Source organism: Oncorhynchus nerka, linkage group LG22, assembly GCF_034236695.1.
Source record: "Oncorhynchus nerka isolate Pitt River linkage group LG22, Oner_Uvic_2.0, whole genome shotgun sequence".
In the NCBI taxonomy this organism is placed as follows: Eukaryota; Metazoa; Chordata; class Actinopteri; order Salmoniformes; family Salmonidae; genus Oncorhynchus; species Oncorhynchus nerka.
In genome coordinates this window covers 96,182,490-96,207,896 of record NC_088417.1, presented here as the reverse complement: position 1 = coordinate 96,207,896, position 25,407 = coordinate 96,182,490, and the positions used below count along the sequence as shown (strand labels likewise).

Below are 25,407 nucleotides of genomic sequence, written 5' to 3'. Positions count from 1 at the left end.
AAATGTAATGGAAATATTACCAGAACTCTTATAATAATAAAATAAAACAGCCATCTTTAACACAAAATGACACCAACTAGCCTCTGGAACATTCTACAGGACCCCTTCTTCTGCCTTCATATTGATAAAGTATATTGTATAGAACCCAGAAAGAACTTTGGGACGTTCCAATCTGCTAGTTTTAAAACCCACCATAAGCGCACATGTACATGCATTTTATCTTAAGCCAGGACTGGGGAACAGTTTATTAAATGATAGGAAGCCAAGGAGAAAAGCATTGACTGCTCTATACCAACATGTCTGTGTCCAGGGCCCAAAGTGGGAAGTAGTGCACTATATAGGGAAAAGGGTGCCGTTTGGAATGCGCCATGCCTTCACTGAGAGATTAAGGGCTCAATTCAATCTGTTTCGCTGAAGTTCAGCATTACAGCGTGATTGAAATTCAAAGGCAATCTTCCCGCGTTAGCAGAGACATGCATTCAGGATAAACGCTGCATATGCTGGTGTAATGCTCCGGGTGTCGTGGGTGTGGAGTCAAATGCAGGAGACAGAGTTCAATGCTGTGCGTCTTTTAATAGCACCAACGCACCACAGGGTGCTCACAAAAGTTACGTTCCCAACCACAGGGAATCAAAATGTACAATGGAAAAAAATCACGACCAGGCACTAACACGTACCTCTACAACAGAGCCGAAGGTTACATTGAAATAATCCCGCACAACAACCAGGCGGGCCGGCTGTCTAATAAAGACAAACAAATTAAACATGAACAGGTGCTACCAATAAACATACAAGGAGGGGGAGGAAAAACAATCAGTGGCAGCTAATAGGCCGGTGACGACGACCGCCGAGCGCCACCCGCCCGGGAAAAGGAAATACCCTCGGTCGGACTCGTGACAGCTGGCTACGTTACCTTTACATTTATACCACTTCAGCCAATCAGATTGAATAGAACCCTAGGTAGCCCTTTAATTAAGGATATGGGAGAATGGGGAGTGCTGATTCAATAATAACAAAATCTTTAGTATTAATACAGTCTTTCTTATAGCAGATGTTAAAGAGTGGAATTGCCATTGTAGATGAGATGAGGAGAGGGGAGGAATGAACTCCTCACCCCGGCCCAGATCACTCTGACCAATAGAACACTCAGACAGGACTCTCTACGCATCGTTCTGACACATGCATGTCTTGCGTCAGAGGTACTGTAGTACTAGTTTTAATAATCCACAAAATACCAGAAAATATATATTTTATTACCCCTTTTATTAGTTTATTTGTTAGAGACCATGCACAACAAGTATTGCTGCAGATTTAGCTACAGTACTTGACTCCATTCTCTCGGTAGTCCCTAGTACAGGGTTTCCCAAACCAGGTCCTGGGGCCCCCAGGGGGGGCACGTTATGGGTTTTTGCTCTAGCACTACACAGCTGATTCAAATAATCAAAGCTTGCTGATGAGTTGATTATTTGAATCAGCTGTGTAGTCCTATAGCAAAAAAACGAAATGTCCACCCCTCGGGGTCCTCAGGACTGAGTTTGGGAAACGCTGCCCTGGTACCAAGTTAACACTGTTTTCTGTTAATCCATAGATAGGTGTACAAGGCCTTGTTTGTTGGTGAACCCACTTACCGTCCGTACAGGCCACTGACTGCACAATATCGTACAATGTTGATCAACATCTGTTTGGACTGTCAAGACTAGGAAGAGATCTGTTTGTTTACAGTGATTAAATGGTCAATCTGCAATTCAAGCAGTAACAAAGCAGCCACCATGGCACTGTTATGGTAAACAGCTGAGGGATGGGGCTGGAGAAATGTAACCACCCTCAATTTCATAGACAGAGCTATGGATGCATGACTGACCATCCATGATATCAACATGATAGCTTGTACCATGTTTTGAGGCTACAGTATACAGTGTTTGATTACAAACGAAGGAGTTAAACAAGCTTCTATTCTGGGTTTTGATGGGGTCAGACAGTTGGACTGAGCTCGTGGGGCATTTATACATTTAATATCCTTCAGGAATCAATGGGTATATAATGGGTATATATCATTAAAAGTCCAAAAATAGATGTAGTAATCGCTCCCTTTAGACATGGAAAAAGACAACTTTATTTTGTTTGAGGACCGGCAGATTATACAGTAGTTGTCTGTTACTGTTTGCTCATGTCCTTAGGTCTGCTTAGGAGAGTGATATCTGCTTGTAGGCCTACTGTAGTCCTATGCATACATGATGATGTTACATCTACTACTACTACTACTACTACTGCTCATGTCCTTAGGTCTGCTTAGGAGAGTGATATCTGCTTGTAGGCCTACTGTAGTCCTATGCATACATGATGATGTTACATCTACTACTACTACTACTACTACTGCTCATGTCCTTAGGTCTGCTTAGGAGAGTGATATCTGCTTGCAGGCCTACTGCAGTCCTATGCATACATGATGATGTTACATCTACTACTACTACTACTACTACTGCTCATGTCCTTAGGTCTGCTTAGGAGAGTGATATCTGCTTGCAGGCCTACTGTAGTCCTATGCATACATGATGATGTTACATCTACTACTACTACTACTACTACTGCTCATGTCCTTAGGTCTGCTTAGGAGAGTGATATCTGCTTGCAGGCCTACTGTAGTCCTATGCATACATGATGATGTTACATCTACTACTACTACTACTACTACTACTACTGCTCATGTCCTTAGGTCTGCTTAGGAGAGTGATATCTGCTTGCAGGCCTACTGTAGTCCTATGCATACATGATGATGTTACATCTACTACTACTACTACTACTACTACTACTACTAATGATACTACTGCATACATGATGATGTTACATCTTAATGTCTTAGACATACAGTACAGTGTTCACTTTAGTAGTAGTAGTAGTAGTAGCAGCAGCAGTAGTAGCAGTAGTAGTATTAGTAGCATCAGTAGTAGTAGTATCAGTAGTAGTAGTAGTAGTATCATTAGTTTTAGTAGCAGTAGTAGTAATGTCAGTAGTAGTAGTAGTAGTATCAGTAGTAGTAGTGTCAGTAGTAGCAGTAGTAGTAGTAGTGTCAGTGTCAGTAGTAGTAGTAGCAGTAGGAGTTGGAGCAGTAGGAGTAGGAGCAGTAGTAGTAGTGTCAGTAGTAGTAGTATCAGTAGTAGTAGTGTCAGTAGTAGCAGTAGTAGTAGTGTCAGTGTCAGTAGTAGCAGTAGTAGTAGTGTCAGTGTCAGTAGTAGCAGTAGGAGTAGGAGCAGTAGTAGTAGTGTCAGTAGTAGTAGTATCAGTAGTAGTAGTGTCAGTAGTAGTAGTAGCAGTAGGAGTAGGAGCAGTAAGAGCAGTAGGAGTATGAGCAGTATGAGCAGTAGGAGTTGTAGCAGTAGGAGTAGGAGCAGTAGGAGTTGGAGCAGTAGGAGTAGTAGTAGTATCAGTAGTAGTAGTGTCAGTAGTAGCAGTAGTAGTAGTGTCAGTGTCAGTAGGAGTAGGAGCAGTTGTAGTAGTGTCAGTAGTAGTAGTATCAGTAGTAGTAGTGTCAGTAGTAGCAGTAGTAGTAGTGTCAGTGTCAGTAGTAGTAGTAGTAGCAGTAGGAGTAGGAGCAGTAGGAGTAGGAGCAGTAGGAGTTGTAGGAGTAGGAGCAGTAGGAGTTGGAGCAGTAGGAGTAGGAGCAGTAGTAGTAGTGTCAGTAGTAGTAGTATCAGTAGTAGTAGTGTCAGTAGTAGCAGTAGTAGTAGTGTCAGTGTCAGTAGTAGCAGAGGAGTAGGAGCAGTAGTAGTAGTGTCAGTAGTAGTAGTATCAGTAGTAGTAGTGTCAGTAGTAGCAGTAGTGTCAGTGTCAGTAGTAGCAGTAGTAGTAGTGTCAGTAGTAGTAGTAGTAGGAGTAGTAGCAGTAGTAGTAGTGTCAGTGTCAGTAGTAGTAGTAGGAGTAGTAGCAGTAGTAGTAGTGTCAGTAGTAGTAGTGTCAGTAGTAGTAGTAGCAGTAGGAGTAGGAGCAGTAAGAGCAGTAGGAGTATGAGCAGTATGAGCAGTAGGAGTTGTAGCAGTAGGATTAGGAGCAGTAGGAGTAGGAGCAGTAGGAGTTGGAGCAGTAGGAGTAGTAGTAGTATCAGTAGTAGTAGTGTCAGTAGTAGCAGTAGTAGTAGTGTCAGTGTCAGTAGGAGTAGGAGCAGTTGTAGTAGTGTCAGTAGTAGCAGTAGTAGTAGTGTCAGTGTCAGTAGTAGTAGTAGTAGCAGTAGGAGTAGGAGCAGTAGGAGTTGTAGGAGTAGGAGTAGGAGCAGTAGGAGTTGGAGTAGTAGTAGTATCAGTAGTAGTAGTATCAGTAGTAGCAGTAGTAGTAGTGTCAGTAGTAGTAGTGTCAGTGTCAGTAGGAGTAGGAGCAGTAGGATTAGTAGTAATATCAGTAGTAGTAGTGTCAGTAGTAGCAGTAGTAGTAGTGTCAGTAGTAGTAGTGTCAGTAGTAGCAGTAGGAGTAGGAGTAGGAGAAGTAGTTTCAGTAGTAGCAGTAGGAGTAGGAGTAGGAGAAGTAGTGTCAGTAGTAGCAGTAGGAGTAGGAGCAGTAGTAGTAGTAGTGTCAGTAGTAGCAGTAGAAGTAGGAGCAGTAGGAGTAGGAGCAGTAGGAGTTGTAGGAGTAGGAGTAGGAGCAGTAGGAGTTGGAGCAGTAGGAGTAGGAGCAGTAGTAGTAGTGTCAGTAGTAGCAGTAGAAGTAGGAGCAGTAGGAGTAGTGTCAGTAGTAGTAGTGTCAGTAGTAGCAGTAGGAGTAGGAGCAGTAGTAGTAGTGTCAGTAGTAGCAGTAGGAGTAGGAGCAGTAGTAGTGTCTGTAGTAGCAGTAGTAGTAGGAGCAGTAGTAGTGTCAGTAGTAGTAGTTACAGTAGTAGTAGGAGCAGTAGGAGTAGGAGCAGTAGGAGTAGTGTCAGTAGTAGCAGTAGTAGTAGTGTCAGTAGTAGTAGTGTCAGTAGTATTAGGAGCAGTAGGAGTAGGAGCAGTAGGAGTAGTGTCAGTAGTAGGAGTAGGAGCAGTAGGAGTAGTAGCAGTAGGAGTAGTGTCAGTAGTAGTAGTGTCAGTAGTAGTAGTAGGAGTAGGAGCAGTAGGAGTAGGAGAAGTAGGAGTAGTAGCAGTAGGAGTAGTGTCATTAGTAGTAGTGTCAGTAGTAGTAGTAGGAGTAGGATCAGTAGGAGTCGTAGCAGTAGGAGTAGTGTCAGTAGTAGTAGTGTCAGTAGTAGTAGTAGGAGTAGTAGCAGTAGGAGTAGTGTCAGTAGTAGTAGTGTCAGTAGTAGGAGTAGGAGCAGTAGGAGTAGTATTTTTAATATTTTGCCGTTTTTTTAACTAGCCAAGTCAGTTAAGAGCAAAATCTTATTTACGTTGACGGCCTACCAGTAGTAGGAGTAGTTGTAGTAGTAGTAGTAGTAGCAGTAGTAGTAGTAGTTGTAGCAGCAGTAGTAGTTGTAGTAGCGTCAGTAGTAGCAGCAACAGTAGCAGTTGCAGTTTAAAGCCTATGTACAGTGTAACAGTTTGGTGACATAGCCAGGCCAGGGTGCTTTGCTGTCCAGGTTTGTTGTGTTTTTTCCTTAACCCCTCCCTCTCAGATATTGACCAATGGAATAAGGTGATTGAGCAGCTGGGCACGCCTGCTCCAGAGTTTATGAAGAAGCTGCAGCCCACCGTCCGTAACTATGTAGAGAACAGGCCCAAATACGCAGGCCTCACCTTCCCCAAGCTCTTCCCCGACTGCCTCTTCCCCGCAGACTCAGAGCACAACAAACTCAAAGGTGAGTCAATGAAGTGGCGGTTCTATTCTATTCAATTCTATTCGGTTCTGTTCTGTTCTATTTTGTTCTTTTCAAGAAGGCATTGTGTAGCATGTTTGCGGAAACTAGAGATTGTTTGTGTCTGTGAGTGCTGTACAGTGTGTCAATGTGTCTTTGTGTGTTGTTCATGGAGTCAATGTGTCTGTGTGATAAAGGCATATATATTTTATGTGATTGTAATCTCATCAAACTGAACTGGCTTTTGGCTCACGAGAGGCAGAGTAAGTGAAGTGATATACTGTAACTGAAATTGACTAGGGTGACAGTCACTCCCTTCAGTGAAATTTATTTAGAGGAAGAGGCTTTAAACCAAGACGTCATCCACTACCTTTCCATCTACATTTCCAGAGAAATCATATTGATCATATCATGGTATTCCCAGGAAGTCTTTCTACAGGAGGCTTCCAGAGAAAATAGTTGACAAAATCCCTGGAGGATAACAGGCTATATCTGATGAAGACAGATTTCTCCTAAATATAATGAAATCTGCCTGGTACTGCTGCTACATCAAGCCATGCAGTGTGTCTGGAAATTCACATGAATGACTCAGGAGCCCTCCTGCTGCCTCCTGTCTCCTGTCTCTTGCCTGCCTCCTGTCTCCTGCCGTCTCCTGCCTCCTGTCTTCTGTCTCCTGTCTCCTGCCTCCTGTCTCCCGCCTCCTATCTCCTGCACCTCCTGCCTGCTGTCTCCTGTCTCCTGCCGCCTCCTGTCTCCTGCCGCCTCCTGCCTGCTGTCTCCTGTCTCCTGCCACCTCCTGCCTGCTGTCTCCTGTCTCCTGCCACCTCCTGCCTGCTGCCTCCTGTCTCCTGCCACCTCCTGCCTGCTGTCTCCTGTCTCCTGCTGCCTCCTGTCTCCTGCCACCTCCTGCCTGCTGTCTCCTGTCTCCTGCTGCCTCCTGTCTCCTGCCACCTCCTGCCTGCTGTCTCCTGTCTCCTGTCTCCTGCTGCCTCCTGTCTCCTGACACCTCCTGCCTGCTGTGTCCTGTTTCCTGCCACCTCCTGCCTGCTACCTGCTGCCCCCTGTCTCCTGTTTCCTGCTGGCTCATGTGTCCTGTCTGTTGCCCCCTGTCTCTTGTCTCCTGTCTCCCGCCTCCTGCGGCCTGCCTGCTACCTCCTAGCTCCTTCCTGCTGACTGCCTGATCCCTGCAGAAAACAGACTGAAGGAGAGGAGATGGGCTGCCAGAGGAATACACCCACTGAGTTACAGCTGTGTTATAGCGGCTGTGTCAGATATACTAGAGGAATACACCCACTGAGTTAGAGAGGACATAATGGTTACAGTCACAGCCAGAGACGGAAGGAAAGATGTAGTGTTAAAGTGACTGTGTTAGGGAGCGAGTGTGTTAGAGAGGGAGTGTGTTAGAGAGCGAGTGTGTTAGAGAGAAACTGCATTAGAGTGATTGACTACTGAGCTGAGCCGAGCCAAACCGACCAAAGATGTACTGGGCTAGCCTGGCTATGCATCCACCATAATTACTGGAACAGTGCTGGAAAGGACAATGTCAAAATAAAATATTTCAGCTGGAACAGTATATGCTTGGGGTCGGCACGATAGTGTGGAAAGGGTATGAGAGCACTGTTTACGTAGCTGTACTGGAGGCTAGGTAGGAGCCTGGGAAATCCTGTTAGGACTAAAGCTAGTGGAGCCGTGGTCTTTGGTTACACTGCATGCTGAGAGAGCTGCTATCCTAGAGATAAAGGAGTGACTCAGAGGAGGGAGCGTCTGAGCCGCCATTTTGGAGATTGCTATGGCTGGCCTATAGCTGCTGGCATGGTGATGTAGCACAGTGTGGGGAATGGTGATGAGAGAAGGTACAGTGCAGATCGTCTGACTGCTGCTAATAGACTATTTATAGTGAGTCAGACTGTCAGGGCCGTACGAGGGGTGGAGGGAGGGATGAAGGGATGGGGTGAGGGATGGAAGGATGGATGGATGGTGGGAGGGATGGGATAGAGGGATGGGGAGGGATGAATGGAGGGGCTGTGGGAGGGGCTGTGGGACGGTTGGATGGAAGGATGTGGCAGGGATGGGATGGATAGATGGAGGGGCTGTTGGAGGGATGGATGAAAGGATGGTGGGAGGGATGGATGGAGGGGTTGTAACGCAGCCACTGCCAGCTAGCCTACTTCAGCAGTACTGTATCATTTGAATTATTTTAGTCAATAAGATTCCTGCTACGTAAGCTTAACTTTCTGAACATTCGAGACGTGTAGTCCACTTGTCATTCCAATCTCCTTTGCATTAGCGTAGCCTCTTCTGTAGCCTGTCAACTATGTGTCTGTCTATCCCTGTTCTCTCCTCTCTGCACAGACCATACAAACGCTCCACACCGCATGGCCGCGGCCACTCTAATCTGGTGGTCCCAGCGCGCACGACCCACGTGGAGTTCCAGGTCTCCGGTAGCCTCTGGAACTGCCGATCTGCGGCCAACAAGGCAGAGTTCATCTCAGCCTATGCCTCCCTCCAGTCCCTCGACTTCTTGGCACTGACGGAAACATGGATCACCACAGATAACACTGCTACTCCTACTGCTCTCTCTTCGTCCGCCCACGTGTTCTCGCACACCCCGAGAGCTTCTGGTCAGCGGGGTGGTGGCACCGGGATCCTCATCTCTCCCAAGTGGTCATTCTCTCTTTCTCCCCTTACCCATCTGTCTATCGCCTCCTTTGAATTCCATGCTGTCACAGTTACCAGCCCTTTCAAGCTTAACATCCTTATCATTTATCGCCCTCCAGGTTCCCTCGGAGAGTTCATCAATGAGCTTGATGCCTTGATAAGCTCCTTTCCTGAGGACGGCTCACCTCTCACAGTTCTGGGCGACTTTAACCTCCCCACGTCTACCTTTGACTCATTCCTCTCTGCCTCCTTCTTTCCACTCCTCTCCTCTTTTGACCTCACCCTCTCACCTTCCCCTCTACTCACAAGGCAGGCAATACGCCGACCTCATCTTTACTAGATGCTGTTCTTCCACTAACCTCACTGCAACTCCCCTCCAAGTCTCCGACCACTACCTTGTATCCTTTTCCCTCTTGCTCTCATCCAACACTTCCCACACTGCCCCTACTCGGATGGTATCGCGCCGTCCCAATCTTCGCTCTCTCTCCCCCGCTACTCTCTCCTCTTCCATCCTATCATCTCTTCCCTCTGCTCAAACCTTCTCCAACCTATCTCCTGATTCTGCCTCCTCAACCCTCCTCTCCTCCCTTTCTGCATCCCTTGATTCTCTATGTCCCCTATCCTCCAGGCCGGCTCGGTCCTCCCCTCCCGCTCCGTGGCTCGACGACTCATTGCGAGCTCACAGAACAGGGCTCCGGGCAGCCGGCGGAAATGGAGGAAAACTCGCGCCTCCTGCGGACCTGGCATCCTTTCACTCCCTCCTCTCTACATTTTCCTCTTCTGTCTCTGCTGCTAAAGCCACTTTCTACCACTCTAAATTCCAAGCATCTGCCTCTAACCCTAGGAAGCTCTTTGCCACCTTCTCCTCCCTCCTGAATCCTCCCCCTCCCCCTCCTCCCTCTCTGCAGATGACTTCGTCAACCATTTTGAAAAGAAGGTCGACGACATCCGATCCTCGTTTGCTAAGTCAAACGACACCGCTGGTTCTGCTCACACTGCCCTACCCTGTGCTCTGACCTCTTTCTCCCTCTCTCTCCAGATGAAATCTCGCGTCTTGTGACGGCCGGCCGCCCAACAACCTGCCCGCTTGACCCTATTCCCTCCTCTCTTCTCCAGACCATTTCCGGAGACCTTCTCCCTTACCTCACCTCGCTCATCAACTCATCCCTGACCGCTGGCTACGTCCCTTCTGTCTTCAAGAGAGCGAGAGTTGCACCCCTTCTGAAAAACCTACACTTGATCCCTCCGATGTCAACAACTACAGACCAGTATCCCTTCTTTCTTTTCTCTCCAAAACTCTCAAACGTGCCGTCCTTGGCCAGCTCTCCCGCTATCTCTCTCAGAATGACCTTCTTGATCCAAATCAGTCAGGTTTCAAGACTAGTCATTCAACTGAGACTGCTCTTCTCTGTATCACGGAGGCCCTCCGCACTGCTAAAGCTAACTCTCTCCTCTGCTCTCATCCTTCTAGACCTATCGGCTGCCTTCGATACTGTGAACCATCAGATCCTCCTCTCCACCCTCTCCGAGTTGGGCATCTCCGGCGCGGCCCACGCTTGGATTGCGTCCTACCTGACAGGTCGCTCCTACCAGGTGGCGTGGCGAGAATCTGTCTCCTCACCACGCGCTCTCACCACTGGCGTCCCCAGGGCTCTGTTCTAGGCCCTCTCCTATTCTCGCTATACACCAAGTCACTTGGCTCTGTCATAACCTCACATGGTCTCTCCTATCATTGCTATGCAGACGACACACAATTAGTCTTCTCCTTTCCCCCTTCTGATGACCAGGTGGCGAATCGCATCTCTGCATGTCTGGCAGACATATCAGTGTGGATGACGGATCACCACCTCAAGCTGAACCTCGGCAAGACGGAGCTGCTCTTCCTCCCGGGAAGGACTGCCCATTCCATGATCTCGCCATCACGGTTGACAACTCCATTGTGTCCTCCTCCCAGAGCGCTAAGAACCTTGGCGTGATCCTGGACAACACCCTGTCGTTCTCAACTAACATCAAGGCGGTGGCCCATTCTTGTAGGTTCATGCTCTACAACATCCGCAGAGTACGACCCTGCCTCACACAGGAAGCAGCGCAGGTCCTAATCCAGGCACTTGTCATCTCCCGTCTGGATTACTGCAACTCGCTGTTGGCTGGGCTCCCTGCCTGTGCCATTAAACCCTACAACTCATCCAGAACGCCGCAGCCCGTCTGGTGTTCAACCTTCCCAAGTTCTCTCACGTCACCCCGCTCCTCTGCTCTCTCCACTGGCTTCCAGTTGAAGCTCGCATCCGCTACAAGACCATGGTGCTTGCCTACGGAGCTGTGAGGGGAACGGCACCTCAGTACCTCCAGGCTCTGATCAGGCCCTACACCCAAACAAGGGCACTGCGTTCATCCACCTCTGGCCTGCTCGCCTCCCTACCACTGAGGAAGTACAGTTCCCGCGCAGCCCAGTCAAAACTGTTCGCTGCTCTGGCCCCCCAATGGTGGAACAAACTCCCTCACGACGCCAGGACAGCGGAGTCAATCACCACCTTTCGGAGACACCTGAAACCCCACCTCTTTCTTGAATACCTAGGATAGGATAAAGTAATCCTTCTCACCCCCTTAAAAGATTTAGATGCACTATTGTAAAGTGGCTGTTCCACTGGATGTCTTAAGGTGAACGCACCAATTTGTAAGTCGCTCTGGATAAGAGCGTCTGCTAAATGACTTAAATGTAATGTTAAATGGTTGTGGGAGGGATGGAGGAGCTGTGGGACGGATGGAGGGGCTGTGGGAGGGATGGAGGGATGGGTAGAAGGATGGTGTGAGGGATGGAGGGGCTGTGGGACGGTTGGATGGAAGGATGTGGCAGGGATGGGATGGATAGATGGAGGGGCTGTTGGAGGGATGGATGAAAGGATGGTGGGAGGGATGGATGGAGGAGTTGTGGGATGGATGGAGGGGTTGTGGGAGGGATGGAGGGATGGATAGAAGGATGGTGTGAGGGATGGAGGGATTGGGGGTTGTGGTAGGGATTGGGGGTTGTGGGAGGGATGGGGGAGCTGTGGGAGGGATGGAGGGGCTGTGGGAGGGATGGAGGGATGGGTAGAAGGATGGTGGGAGGGACAGAGGGATTGGGGGTTGTGGGAGGGATTGGGGGGGATTGGGGGGTTGTGGGAGGGATTGGGGGGTTGTGGGAGGGATTGTGGGTTAAGAGTTTGGTATTGTAGAACTGAACAGTTCATATTGGTACAAGAGCAGGAAGCACAAATGGATTCATAATGATCATGTTTTTTTATTTTGTGAATTTGCATCTAAAGAAATATTACATTTGTAATTTTAGGCTAATACAAATTGTTGTAAGAGCGTTGTAATTCATAACCTGGAGAAACAAGTAGGTTACTAGCAAGCTCTCTTCTCTCTTCTGACATGAGATGGAATGCCTGTGTGTTGAACCATAATATTCCCTGAGTGTTAAGCCTTGACTGTGTTGCTATGGAAACAGAAGAGGGAAAAATCTTAAAGGAACAGTAAACTGTTGTCTCACATGGAGACAATATGAGACAAAGTAGTGCACTACAGATGGGATAGAGTGCCGTTTTGGATGCACATAATGTTTGATAGACAGTGTGTTATTGCTGATTGAGTTTCTCCCTTCTCCTATTCTATCCATTTACTCTGACCCCACTCTCTCTGTCTCCTCTCTCCTTCCTTGACTCTGACGCTTCTCTCTCTCTCTCTGCTTCTCTCTGTCTCCACAGCCAGCCAGGCCAGAGACCTGTTGTGTAAGATGTTGATTATTGATCCAGCCAAGCGGATACAAGTGGACGAAGCTTTACAGCACCCCTACATCAACGTTTGGTACGACCCAGCCGAGGTGGAGGCGGTGAGTAGGAGGAGTCTGTAGCTAGAACTCACTGGCAGCCTTATCAGTTAGTAGCCCTAGGACAATCCTACAGCTTGGTAGTTGTTTCGTTTGGGCTGTTTTGTATTAGTGGTGTGTGGATATATTATGTTTATGTTACATTCTCCTCTTATAATGGTTACTATAGGAACCATCCAGAGAAACATTTCTGTTGTTGTCTTTGTTGTTTAGTTTGGGCTGTTTTCATCTGCCTTGTGTTCGTATTAGTGGTGTGTGGATATATCATTTTTTATGTTACATTCCCCTCTCATAATGGTTACTATAGGAACCATCCAGAGAAACATTTCTGTTGTTGTCTTTGTTGTTTAGTTTGCATCCCCTGCTTGCTCTTCATGGTTTGACCTTTTATGGCTATCCTTTTACCCATCACAGTTTAGCTGGCATTAGGTAGTCATGGAAACATGTACGCATGTTACTGACTATCATGGTACTGTAGAGACATAACAGTGGGCTCAACTGATTGTTTTACCCATATAAATATATACTATGGTTTTACCTGCTGGAATGTGCTTGATTCCTCAAATAGAGCACAGATACAAAACCCAGTCTCACTGCTCACTGCTTTGGGAGAATACAGTATAGTTCATTCTCATCCAGGAGTTGTGTGATAAGGATAGTTAATACTGGATAGTTAATATTGGATAGTTAATACTGGAACATATAGTAGAGCAGGCATTTCTTAAGGTTATGGTTATGTACTGAAGTATAGTCATTCCCTTTTAAAGACCTTCATCACTGTGGGATAATAGTGAGTTTGGAAAAAAGCCATTTGCAGCCTGTCTCTTACTTGATGAAGACTTCATTTCTGCATTTCACACCAAGTATCTGCCTATGCATAATGCAATACAGTGTGACATGGCCTTCTCTGAACCCAGTGAAGCAGACAGAACTGGGGTGCTGAATGAAAAGTGAACCTCTCTGTTAGCCTGGAACCCAAACTGATACAATCTCTTCCCAATAGTGAAGTGTATTAGTATATTAGTTTGGATTTCAGCATACGACTATGTGAAAGAGGTGTACAAATATAGAGTATCAATGACTCTCAACAAGATCAATTAAGTAGATTTTAATTCATTTTTATTTGCAATAAATCGCACTACCTTCATTATAATATCTATGTTTGACAGTTGGAATATGCATTTTAAAGTATAATATTATATGATATTGTGTAATATGTACATTTCATTTGTAGCATGTCTCATTCTTTTGTGAAAACATACATCTTACTTAATCAAAACAAAAATGACCAAAAAGTGACATTTTACTGTTTTATGATGGGATATTCTATATTGTTGTATAGATGTGATATATAGATTATATTGGCCATCAATGGTATTACATTTTCCCTGAAACCAATGTACTGTTTTCTCCCCTCTTTATTGTTCATTTCATGCTGATGAAGGCCAGGGATCTCGTCCAAATATCAATGGTAAATAAAATAAAAATGACTTTACACCAAGAGAAATATATCTCCTATACAGCATATACAGCATTGCAAACATGATATGACCACATATGGCTTTACGAAACTGTATTTGGGGGTAGGTAAGTCAAAACCCCATCTTCAGAACTTTTTCACTGACCCAAAATTGAGAAATGTGTCATATATATATATACTCTTAGAAATAAAGGTGCTACGTAGAACCATAAAGGGTTCTATCGGCCGTCCCTGTAGAAGAATAACACGTTTGGTTCTAGGAGTGTACAGAATGGAGAGCATTTTACAAACATGATATGACCAGATATGACCAAAATTGCACATTCCTAAGGAACCCTCATACTTCAGACAACAAAAAATATATATAATGTTGTCAATCAACAATGACAAGCCACCTGGGTCTGACAACATGGATGGAAAATTACTGAGGATGATAGTGGATGATATTGCCACTCCTATTTGCTATCTCTTCAATCTAAGCCTACAGAAAAGTGTGTGCCCTGGAGTGAAGCCAAAGTCATTCCACTACACAAGAATAACAAAGCACCTCTTTACTGGCTCAAACAGCCGACCGATCAGCCTGTTACCAACCCTTAGTAAACCTTTTGAAAAAAATTGTGGTTACAAGATACAATGCTATTTCAAAGTAAACAAATTGACAACAGACTTTAGCATGCTTATAGGGGAAGGGCACTCAACATGCACGGCATTTACACAAATGACTGATGATTGGCTGAGAGAAATTGATAATAAGAAGATTGTGAGAGCTGTTTTGTTAGACTTCAGTGCAGCTTTTGACATTATCGATCATAACCTGCTGCTGTAAAAACAAATGTGTTATGACTTTACATCCCCTGCTATATTGTGGATGGAGAATTACCTGTCTAACAGAACACAGAGGGTGTTCTTTCATGGAAGCCTCTCCAACATAATCCAGATAGAGTCAGGCATTCTCCAGGGTAGCTGGCAAGGCCCCTTACTTTTTTTCAATCTTTACTAATCACACTGCCACTGGCTTTGAGTAAAGCCAGCGTGTCTATGTATTCTGATGACTCAACACTATACATGTCGGCTACCACAGCAAGTGAAATCATTGCAATACTTAAACAAAGAGCTGCAGTCAGTTTTAGAATGGGTGGCAAGAAATAATGAACTAGTCCTCAATATTTCAAAAACGAAAAGCATTATATTTGCAACAAATCATTCACTAAACCCTAAACCTCAACTAAATCTTGTAATGAATAATGTGGAAATTCAGCCCGTTGAGGAGACTGAACTGCTTGGAGTAACCCTGCATTGTAAACGCCCGTGGTCATAACATATTGATGTAATGGTAGCTAAGATGGGGAGAAGTCTGTCTGTAATAAAGTTCTGCTCTGCTTTCTTGACATTGCTATCAACAGAACAAGTCCTACAGGCCCTAGTTTTGTCGCACCTGGACTACTGCCCTGTTATATGGTCAAGTGCCACAAAGAGGGACGTAGGCGAATTCCAGTTGGCCCAGAACAGAGCAGCACGGCCGGCCCTTAAATGTACACAGGGAACTAACATCAATGACACGCACGTCCATCTCTCCTGGCTCAAAGTAGTGGAGCGATTGATTGCGTCAGTACTTGTCTTTGTGGGAGGTATTGACATGTTGAAAGTAGCGAGCTATCTGTTTAAATGACTAGCACACAGCTTGGTGGTGTGCATGCATACCCAACATACCCAACAAGACATGCCACTGTAACAGTTTAACTTTTGTCCGTCCCCTCGCCCCTACCCGGGCTCGAACCAGGGACCCTCTGCACACAAGACAACAGTCACCCACGAAGCATCGTTACCCATCGCGCCACAAAAGCCGCGGCCCTTGCAGAGCAAGGGGAACCACTACTTCAAGGTCTCAGAGCGAGTGACGTCACCGATTGAAACGCTATTAGCGCGCACCACCGCTAACTAGCTAGCCATTTCACATCGGCTACACCACCAGAGGTCTCTTCACAGTCCCCCAAGTCCAGAACAGAATATGGGAGGCGCACAGTACTACATAGAGCCACGACTACATGGAACTCTATTCACAGTACTACATAGAGCCATGACTACATGGAACTCTATTCCACAGTACTACATAGAGCCACGACTACATGGAACTCTATTCCACAGTACTACATAGAGCCACGACTACATGGAACTCTATTCCACAGTACTACATAGAGCCATGACTACATGGAACTCTATTCCACAGTACTACATAGAGCCACGACTACATGGAACTCTATTCCACAGTACTACATAGAGCCATGACTACATGGAACTCTATTCCACAGTACTACATAGAGCCATGACTACATGGAACTCTATTCCACAGTACTACATAGAGCCATGACTACATGGAACTCTATTCCACAGTACTACATAGAGCCATGACTACATGGAACTCTATTCCACAGTACTACATAGAGCCATGACTACATGGAACTCTATTCCACAGTACTACATAGAGCCATGACTACATGGAACTTTATTCCACAGTACTACATAGAGCCATGACTACATGGAACTCTATTCCACAGTACTACATAGAGCCATGACTACATGGAACTCTATTCCACAGTACTACATAGAGCCATGACTACATGGAACTCTATTCCACAGTACTACATAGAGCCATGACTACATGGAACTCTATTCCACTGTACTACATAGAGCCATGACTACATGGAACTCTATTCCACAGTACTACATAGAGCCATGACTACATGGAACTCTATTCCACAGTACTACATAGAGCCATGACTACATGGAACTCTATTCCACAGTACTACATAGAGCCATGACTACATGGAACTCTATTCCACAGTACTACATAGAGCCATGACTACATGGAACTCTATTCCACAGTACTACATAGAGCCATGACTACATCTATTCCACAGTACTACATAGAGCCATGACTACATGGAACTCTATTCCACAGTACTACATAGAGCCATGACTACATGGAACTCTATTCCACAGTACTACATAGAGCCATGACTACATGGAACTCTATTCCACATCAGGTAACTGATGCCAGCAGTAAAATCCGATTCAAAATAAAAACAGATAAAACTACACCTTATGGAACGGATTGTGGGGAGACAGACACAAACACGTACACACACACACACCTAATAATCCCCAGTTTACAATTGGCTCATTAATCCCCCTCCTCTCCCCTGTAACTATTCCCCAGGTCGTTGCTGCAAATGAGAACGTGTTCTCAGTCAACTTACCTGGTAAAATAATGGATAAATAAATCAATAAAATAAATAAACATCCTAACACGCAATCCACACACATGTACATTAATATTGTTCTATTGCTGTATTATGGATTTTTGTATTGGAGATATGTTGTGGTAGATAGTGTGTAGTATTGTGTGATATACTGTTTTATTTTGTATGTAATTGCCTTAATCCTGTATGGACCCCAGGAAGTGTAGCAGCAGCTAATGGTGATCCTTAATAAACAGAAAAATACTGAATACTAATTCAATGCAGAGACTATGTGGCAGGATGTCTGTGTGGCAGGATGTCTGTGTGGCAGGATGTCTGTCTGGCAGGATGTCTGTGTGGCAGGATGTCTGTGTGGCAGGATGTCTGTGTGGCAGGATGTCTGTGTGCTGTGCATGTCTGTGTGGCAGGATGTCTGTGTGCTGTGCATGTCTGTGTGGCAGGATGTCTGTGTGCTGTGCATGTCTGTGTGGCAGGATGTCTGTGTGCTGTGCATGTCTGTGTGGCAGGATGTCTGTGTGGCAGGATGTCTGTGTGGCAGGATGTCTGTGTGGCAGGATGTATGTGTGGCAGGATGTCTGTGTGGCAGGATGTCTGTGTGGCAGGATGTCTGTGTGCTGTGCATGTCTGTGTGGCAGGATGTCTGTGTGCTGTGCATGTCTGTGTGGCAGGATGTCTGTGTGGCAGGATGTCTGTGTGGCAGGATGTCTGTGTGGCAGGATGTATGTGTGCTGTGCATGTCTGTGTGGCAGGATGTCTGTGTGGCAGGATGTCTGTGTGGCAGGATGTCTGTGTGCTGTGCATGTCTGTGTGGCAGGATGTCTGTGTGGCAGGATGTATGTGTGGCAGGATGTCTGTGTGGTGTGCATGTCTGTGTGGCAGGATGTCTGTGTGCTGTGCATGTCTGTGTGGCAGGATGTCTGTGTGGCTTTCTCCTCACTAACAGGAAGTAACATACCGTCTGGCTGCATCTATGAATACCGGAGCCATTTTTCACTGTAGAAGTAGTCGTTAATGTGTTGATGAAACTGCAAGAAAACCGTGCTGTAGCCTACTGTACTCTTGTCATATCTAGACAGAACGTCTATGCTATCTTATTGCAATCTTAAAATAAATGAAAAAACCTATAGATTTGATAAATTGGTTCGTAGTAACACTACCTAAATATCCTCTGTGTTATAGACATATGATAACATCTGGACAGTAGTTCTGTACAGTACACATGCAGCATGTACAGTACCTCGAGATTCGGCAGAACTTTTTCTCAGGCTCACCCTTTCTCTTTGATTGATTGATACTCTGCTGAACAACTACCTACCGGTCTCGTGACAAATCCTTGGAAGCAGCCTGTAATGTTGTAGTCCAGTAGTGTACGTATGCATTGACCTCTTAATTAACCCACTTCCAAGGTCACATCATGAATGTGATTTATATGAAGTCTCGTCAAAAATATTCATCATGTTTGACATTCTGCCACCCTGGGGCTACTAGGTAGCCTAGTGGTTGGAGTGTAGAGGCGGCAGGTAGCCTAGTGGTTAGAGTGTAGAGGCGGCAGGTAGCCTAGTGGTTAGAGTGTAGAGGCGGTAGGTAGCCTAGTGGTTAGGGTGTAGAGGCGCCAGGTAGCCTAGTGGTTAGAGTGTAGAGGCGGCAGGTAGCCTAGTGGTTGGAGCGTTGGACTAGTAACCGAAAGGTTGCAAGTTCAAATCCCCAAGCTGACGAGGTAAAAATCTGTCGTTCTGCCCCTGAACAGGCAGTTAACCCACTGTTCATAGGCCGTCATTGAGAATAAAAAATTGTTATTAACTGACTTGCCTAGTTAAAAAAAGGTAAAAAATCAATTTAAAGAATGTTAAAAAAAAAATCAGATAGGAGAGGAGACGATAGAGTTGAGGGTAGTTGGAGGAGTACCTAGGAGATACAAATGATTGACAGGCGTCAGTCAGACAGTTGATGTCTGCAGCACTGGTAGGCTGCCATGCCTATAGTATGTTACATACAACAACACAGTCAGCTGTCCTATACTATTATCCTGTTGTCTATACCTGTCATATACAGTGCATTTGTAAAGTATTCAGACCCCTTGACTTTTCCCACATTTTGTTACGTTACTGTCACGTCTCCTCCTGCTCCTCCACTCCGGCGTTTGACGCCGCCGGTATACTAACCACCGGTCCTGGCATCCAGCATTACGCGCACCTGGCACCAATCATTACACGTACCTGACGCCAATCATTACACGTACCTGGCACCAATCATTACGCGTACCTGGCACCAATCATTACTCACACTTGGCACCAATCATTACGATTCATCTTGAGGCACACCTGGACTCCATTACCTCACTTTTTACCTCCCCTATATCTGGCACTCCCTTTTAGGTTCTTTCCCCAGTCAGTAGACGCCATGTTGTCTCGTTCCATGTTTGTGGTTTTATTAAACGTACCTGCTTCTCGACTCTCAGCGTCTTCGTTAAATTCGTTATTCTTCGTTATTCTTTAAATAAATAAAGATCCTCATCAATCTACACACAATACCCCATAATGACAAAGCGAAAACAGGTTTTTAGACTTCTTTGCAAATTTATTAAAATTAAAAAACATAAATACCTTATTTACGTAAGTATTCAGACCCTTTGCTACGAGACTGGAAATTGAGCTCAGGTGCATCCTGTTTCCATTGATCATCCTTGAGATGTTTCTACAACTTGGTTGGAGTCAACCTGTGGTAAATTCAATTGATTGGACAGTATTTGGAAAGGTACACACCTGTCTATATAAGGTCCCACAGTTGACAGTGCACATTGGAGCAAAAACCAAGTCATGAGGTCGAAGCAATTGTCCGTAGAGCTCCGAAACAGGATTGTGTCAAGGTACAGATATGGGGAAGGGTACCAAAAATGTTCTGCAGCATTGAAGGTCCCCAAGATCACAGTGGCCTCCATCATTCTTAAATGGAAGAAGTTTGGAACCACCAAGACTCTTCCTAGAGCTGGCTGCCTGACCACACTGAGCAATCGAGGGAGAAGCTCTTGGTCAGGGAGGTGACTCTGCCAAAGCTCCAGAGTTCCTCTGTGGAGATGGGAGAACCTCCCAGAAGGACAACCATCTCCGCAGCGTTCCACCAATCAGGCCTTTATGGTAGAGTGGCCAAACGGAAGCCACTCCTCAGTAAAAGCCACATGAAAGTCCGATTGGAGTTTGACAAAAGGCACCTAAAGGACTCTCAGACCATGACAAACATGATTCTCTTGTCTGATTAAACTAAGATTGAACTCTTTGGCCTGAATGCCAAGTGGCACGCCTGGAGGAAACCTACCACCATCCCTACGGTGAAGCATGGTGGTGGCAGCATCATGCTGGGGGGATATTTTTCAGGAGCAGGGACTGGGAGATTAGTCAGGATCGAGGGAAAGATGAACAGAGCAAAGTACAGAGCGATCCTTGATGAAAATCTTCTCCAGAATGCCCAGGACCTCAAACTGGGGTGAAGGTTCACCTTCCAACAGGACAACGAACCTAAGGACACAGCCAAGACAACGCAGGAGTGGCTTCGGGACAAGTCTCTGAATGTCCTTGAGTGGCCCAGCCAGAACCCGGACTTGAACCAGATCGAAAATCTCTGGAGAGACCTGAAAATAGCTGTTCAGCGATGCTCCCCATCCACCCTGACAGAGCTTGAGAGGATCTACAGAGAAGAATGTGAGAAACTCCCCAAATACAGGTGTGCCAAGCTTGTAGCATCATACCCAAGGAGACTCAAGGCTGTAATTGCTGCCAAAGTACTGCCAAGGGACTTGAATACTTATGTAAATGTCATATTTCAGTTGGTTGTTGTTTTTTTGTTTTTTTTTAATTGCAAAAATGTCAAAAAAAAACTGTTTTTGCTTTGTCATTATGGGATATTGTGTGTAGATTGATAAGTAAAAAATTACTATTTTGTCAATTTCAGAATAAGGCTGTAATACTTGAATACTTTCCGAATGCACTGGACTATACTCCTGCCATCTATATCCGTCCTATACTATACTCCTGTCCTATACTATACTCCTGTCATCTATATCCATCCTATACTATACTCCTGCCCTATACTATAGTCCTGTCCTATACTATACTCCTGCCCTATGCTATACTCCTGCCCTATACTATACTCCTGCTCTATACTATACTCATGTCATCTATATCCATCCTATACTATACTCCTGCCCTATACTATAGTCCTGTCCTATACTATACTCCTGCCCTATACTATACTCCTGTCCTATACTATACTCCTGCTCTATACTATACTCCTGTCATCTATATCCATCCTATACTATACTCCTGCCCTATACTATACTCCTGTCATCTATATCCATCCTATACTATACTCCTGTCTTATACTATAATCCTGCCCTATACTATACTCCTGTCATCTATATCCGTCCTATACTATACTCCTGTCCTATACTATACTCCTGCCCTATACTATACTCCTGCCCTATACTATACTCCTGTCATCTATATCCGTCCTATACTATACTCCTGCCCTATACTATACTCCTGTCCTATACTATACTCCTGCCCTATACTATACTCCTGCCCTATGCTATACTCCTGCCCTATACTATACTCCTGCCCTATACTCCTGCCCTATACTATACTCCTGTCATCTATATCCGTCCTATACTATACTCCTGCCCTATACTATATTCCTGCCCTATACTATACTCCTGCCCTGTACTATACTCCTGCCCTATACTATACTCCTGCCCTATACTATAGTCCTGTCATCTATATCCATCCTATACTATACTCCTGCCCTATACTATACTCCTGTCATCTATATCCGTCCTATACTATACTCCTGTCATCTATATCCGTCCCTACTATACTATACTCCTGCCCTGTCCTACTATACTCCTGCCCTATCCGTCTATACTATACCCTGCCCTATACTATACTCCTGTCCTATACTATACTCCTGCCCTATGCTATACTCCTGCCCTATGCTATACTCCTGCCCTATACTATACTCCTGCCCTATACTATACTCCTGCCCTATACTATACTCCTGTCATCTATATCCGTCCTATACTATACTCCTGCCCTATACTATAGTCCTGTCCTATACTATACTCCTGCCCTATACTATACTCCTGCCCTATACTATAGTCCTGTCATCTATATCCATCCTATACTATAATCCTGCCCTATACTATACTCCTGTCATCTATATCCGTCCTATACTATACTCCTGCCCTATACTATACTCCTGCCCTATACTATACTCCTGTCATCTATATCCGTCCTATACTATACTGCCCTATACTCTCCTGTCCTATACTATACTCCTGCCCTATACTATACCCTGCCATGCTATACTATGCTATACTCCTGCCCTATACTATACTCCTGCCCTATACTATACTCCTGTCATCTATATCCGTCCTATACTATACTCCTGCCCTATACTATATCCCTGCCCTATACTATACTCCTGCCCTGTACTATACTCCTGCCCTATACTATACTCCTGCCCTATACTATACTCCTGCCCTATACTATAGTCCTGTCATCTATATCCGTCCTATACTATACTCCTGCCCTATACCATAGTCCTGTCCTGTACTATACTCCTGCCCTATACTATAGTCCTGCCCTATACTATACTCCTGCCCTATACTATACTCCTGCCCTATACTATAGTCCTGTCATCTATATCCGCCCTATACTATACTCCTCTATACTTGCCCTATACTATACTCCTGCCCTATACTATAGTCCTGTCATCTATATCCATCCTATACTATACTCCTGCCCTATACTATACTCCTGTCATCTATATCCGTCCTATACTATACTCCTGTCATCTATATCCGTCCTATACTATACTATACTCCTGCCATATACTATAGTCCTATACTATACTCCTGTCATCTACATCCGTCCTATACTATACTCCTGTCCTATACTATACTCCTGCCCTATACTATATTCCTGTCATCTATATCCATCATATACTATATTCCTGTCCTATACTATACTCCTTCCCTATACTATACTCCTGTCCTATACTATACTCCTGTCATCTATATCCGTCCTATACTATACTATACTCCTGCCCTGTACTATACTCCTGTCATCTACATCCGTCCTATACTATACTCCTGTCCTATACTATACTCCTTCCCCATACTATACTCCTGCCCTATACTATAGTCCTGTCCTATGCTATAGTCCTGCCCTATACTATAGTCATGCCCTATACTATACTCCTGCCCTATACTATACTCCTGCCCTATACTATAGTCCTGTCATCTATATCCATCCTATACTATACTCCTGCCCTATACTATACTCCTGTCATCTATATCCGTCCTATACTATACTCCTGTCCTATACTATACTCCTTCCCTATACTATAATCCTGCCCTATACTATACTCCTGCCCTCTACTATACTCCTGTCATCTATATCCGTCCTATACTATACTCCTGCCCTATACTATAGTCCTGCCCTGTACTATACTAATGCCCTATACTATACTCCTGCCCTATAGGGGTATACTCCTGCCCTATACTATAGTCCTGTCATCTATATCCATCCTATACTATACTCCTGCCCTATACTATACTCCTGTCATCTATATCCGTCCTATACTATACTCCTGTCATCTATATCCGTCCTATACTATACTATACTCCTGCCATATACTATAGTCCTGTCCTATACTATACTCCTGTCATCTACATCCGTCCTATACTATACTCCTGTCCTATACTATACTCCTGCCCTATACTATACTCCTGTCCTATACTATACTCCTGCCCTATACTATATTCCTGTCATCTATATCCATCATATACTATATTCCTGTCCTATACTATACTCCTTCCCTATACTATACTCCTGCCCTATACTATAGTCATGCCCTATACTATACTCCTTCCCTATACTATACTCCTGTCCTATACTATACTCCTGTCATCTATATCCGTCCTATACTATTCTCCTGTCCTATACTATACTCCTGCCCTATGCTATAGTCCTGTCCTATACTATACTCATGTCCTATACTATACTCCTGTCATCTATATCCGTCCTATACTATACTATACTCCTGCCCTGTACTATACTCCTGTCATCTACATCCGTCCTATACTATACTCCTTCCCATACTATACTCCTGCCCTATACTATAGTCCTGTCCTATGCTATAGTCCTGCCCTATACTATAGTCCTGTCCTATACTATACTCCTGCCCTATACTATAGTCATGCCCTATACTATAGTCATGCCCTATACTATACTCCTGCCCTATACTATACTCCTGCCCTATACTATACTCCTGTCCTATACTATACTCCTGCCCTATACTATACTATACTATACCTGCCCTTCACCTGTCATACTATACTCCTGCCCTATACTATAGTCCTGTCCTATACTATACTCCTGCCCTATACTATGTCCTGCCCTATACTATATACTATACCCTGCCCTATAGGGTATACTCCTGCCCTATACTATAGTCCTGTCATCTATATCCGCTATACTCCTGCCCTATACTATACTCCTGTCCTATACTATACTCCTGTCATCTATATCCGTCCTATACTATACTCCTGCCCTATACTATAGTCCTGTCATCTATATCCGTCCTATACTATACTCCTGTCCTATACTATACTCCTTCCCTATACTATAATCCTGCCCTATACTATACTCCTGCCCTATACTATACTCCTGTCATCTATATCCGTCCTATACTATACTCCTGTCCTATACTATACTATACTCCTGTCCTATACTATACTCCTGCCCTATACTATACTCCTGCCTCCCTGCCCTATACTATACTATACTGTCCTTCCTGTCATCTATATCCGCCCCTCTATACTATAGTCCTGTCCTATACTATACTCCTGTCATCTGTCCTATACTATACTCCTGCCCTGTACTATACTATGCCCTATCCTGTCCTATACTATACTATACTCCTGCCCTATACTATACTCCTGCCCTATACTATACTCCTGCCCTATACTATACTCCTGCCCTATACTATAGTCCTGTCATCTATATCATCCTATACTCCTATACTATACTCCTGTCCTATACTCCTGCCCTATACTATACCCTGCCCTATACTATACTCCCCTGTCCTATACTATAGTCCTCATCTGTCCTGTCCTATACTATACTCCTGTCATCTACATCCGTCCTATACTATACTGTCCTATACTATACTCCTGCCCTCCCTATACTATACTCCTGTCATCCTATACTATACTCCTTCCCTATACTATACCTGTCATCTATCTATATCTGTCCTATACTATACTATACCCTGCCCTATACTATAGTCCTGTCCTATATGTCACGAACCGGCTCAAAGCCCGTAACAAAGGGAGACA

At 44.9% G+C, this 25,407-nt stretch overlaps 1 protein-coding gene across 5 annotated transcripts in view; it reads left to right on the top strand.

Annotated features, from left to right (window-relative positions):
- mapk10 (mitogen-activated protein kinase 10) overlaps nucleotides 1-25,407 on the top strand; it is a 150,057-nt gene that overhangs the window by 100,041 nt on the left and 24,609 nt on the right. For 4 of the 5 annotated variants that reach the window (XM_065007615.1, XM_065007618.1, XM_065007617.1 and 1 more), the window contains exons 9-11: nucleotides 5,573-5,755; nucleotides 12,154-12,278; nucleotides 13,720-13,746. In XM_065007615.1, coding sequence (XP_064863687.1) covers nucleotides 5,573-5,755; nucleotides 12,154-12,278; nucleotides 13,720-13,746 — 335 coding nt within the window. The remainder of the gene's footprint in view (nucleotides 1-5,572; nucleotides 5,756-12,153; nucleotides 12,279-13,719; nucleotides 13,747-25,407) is intronic. The other variant, XM_065007616.1, reaches the window with a different exon arrangement.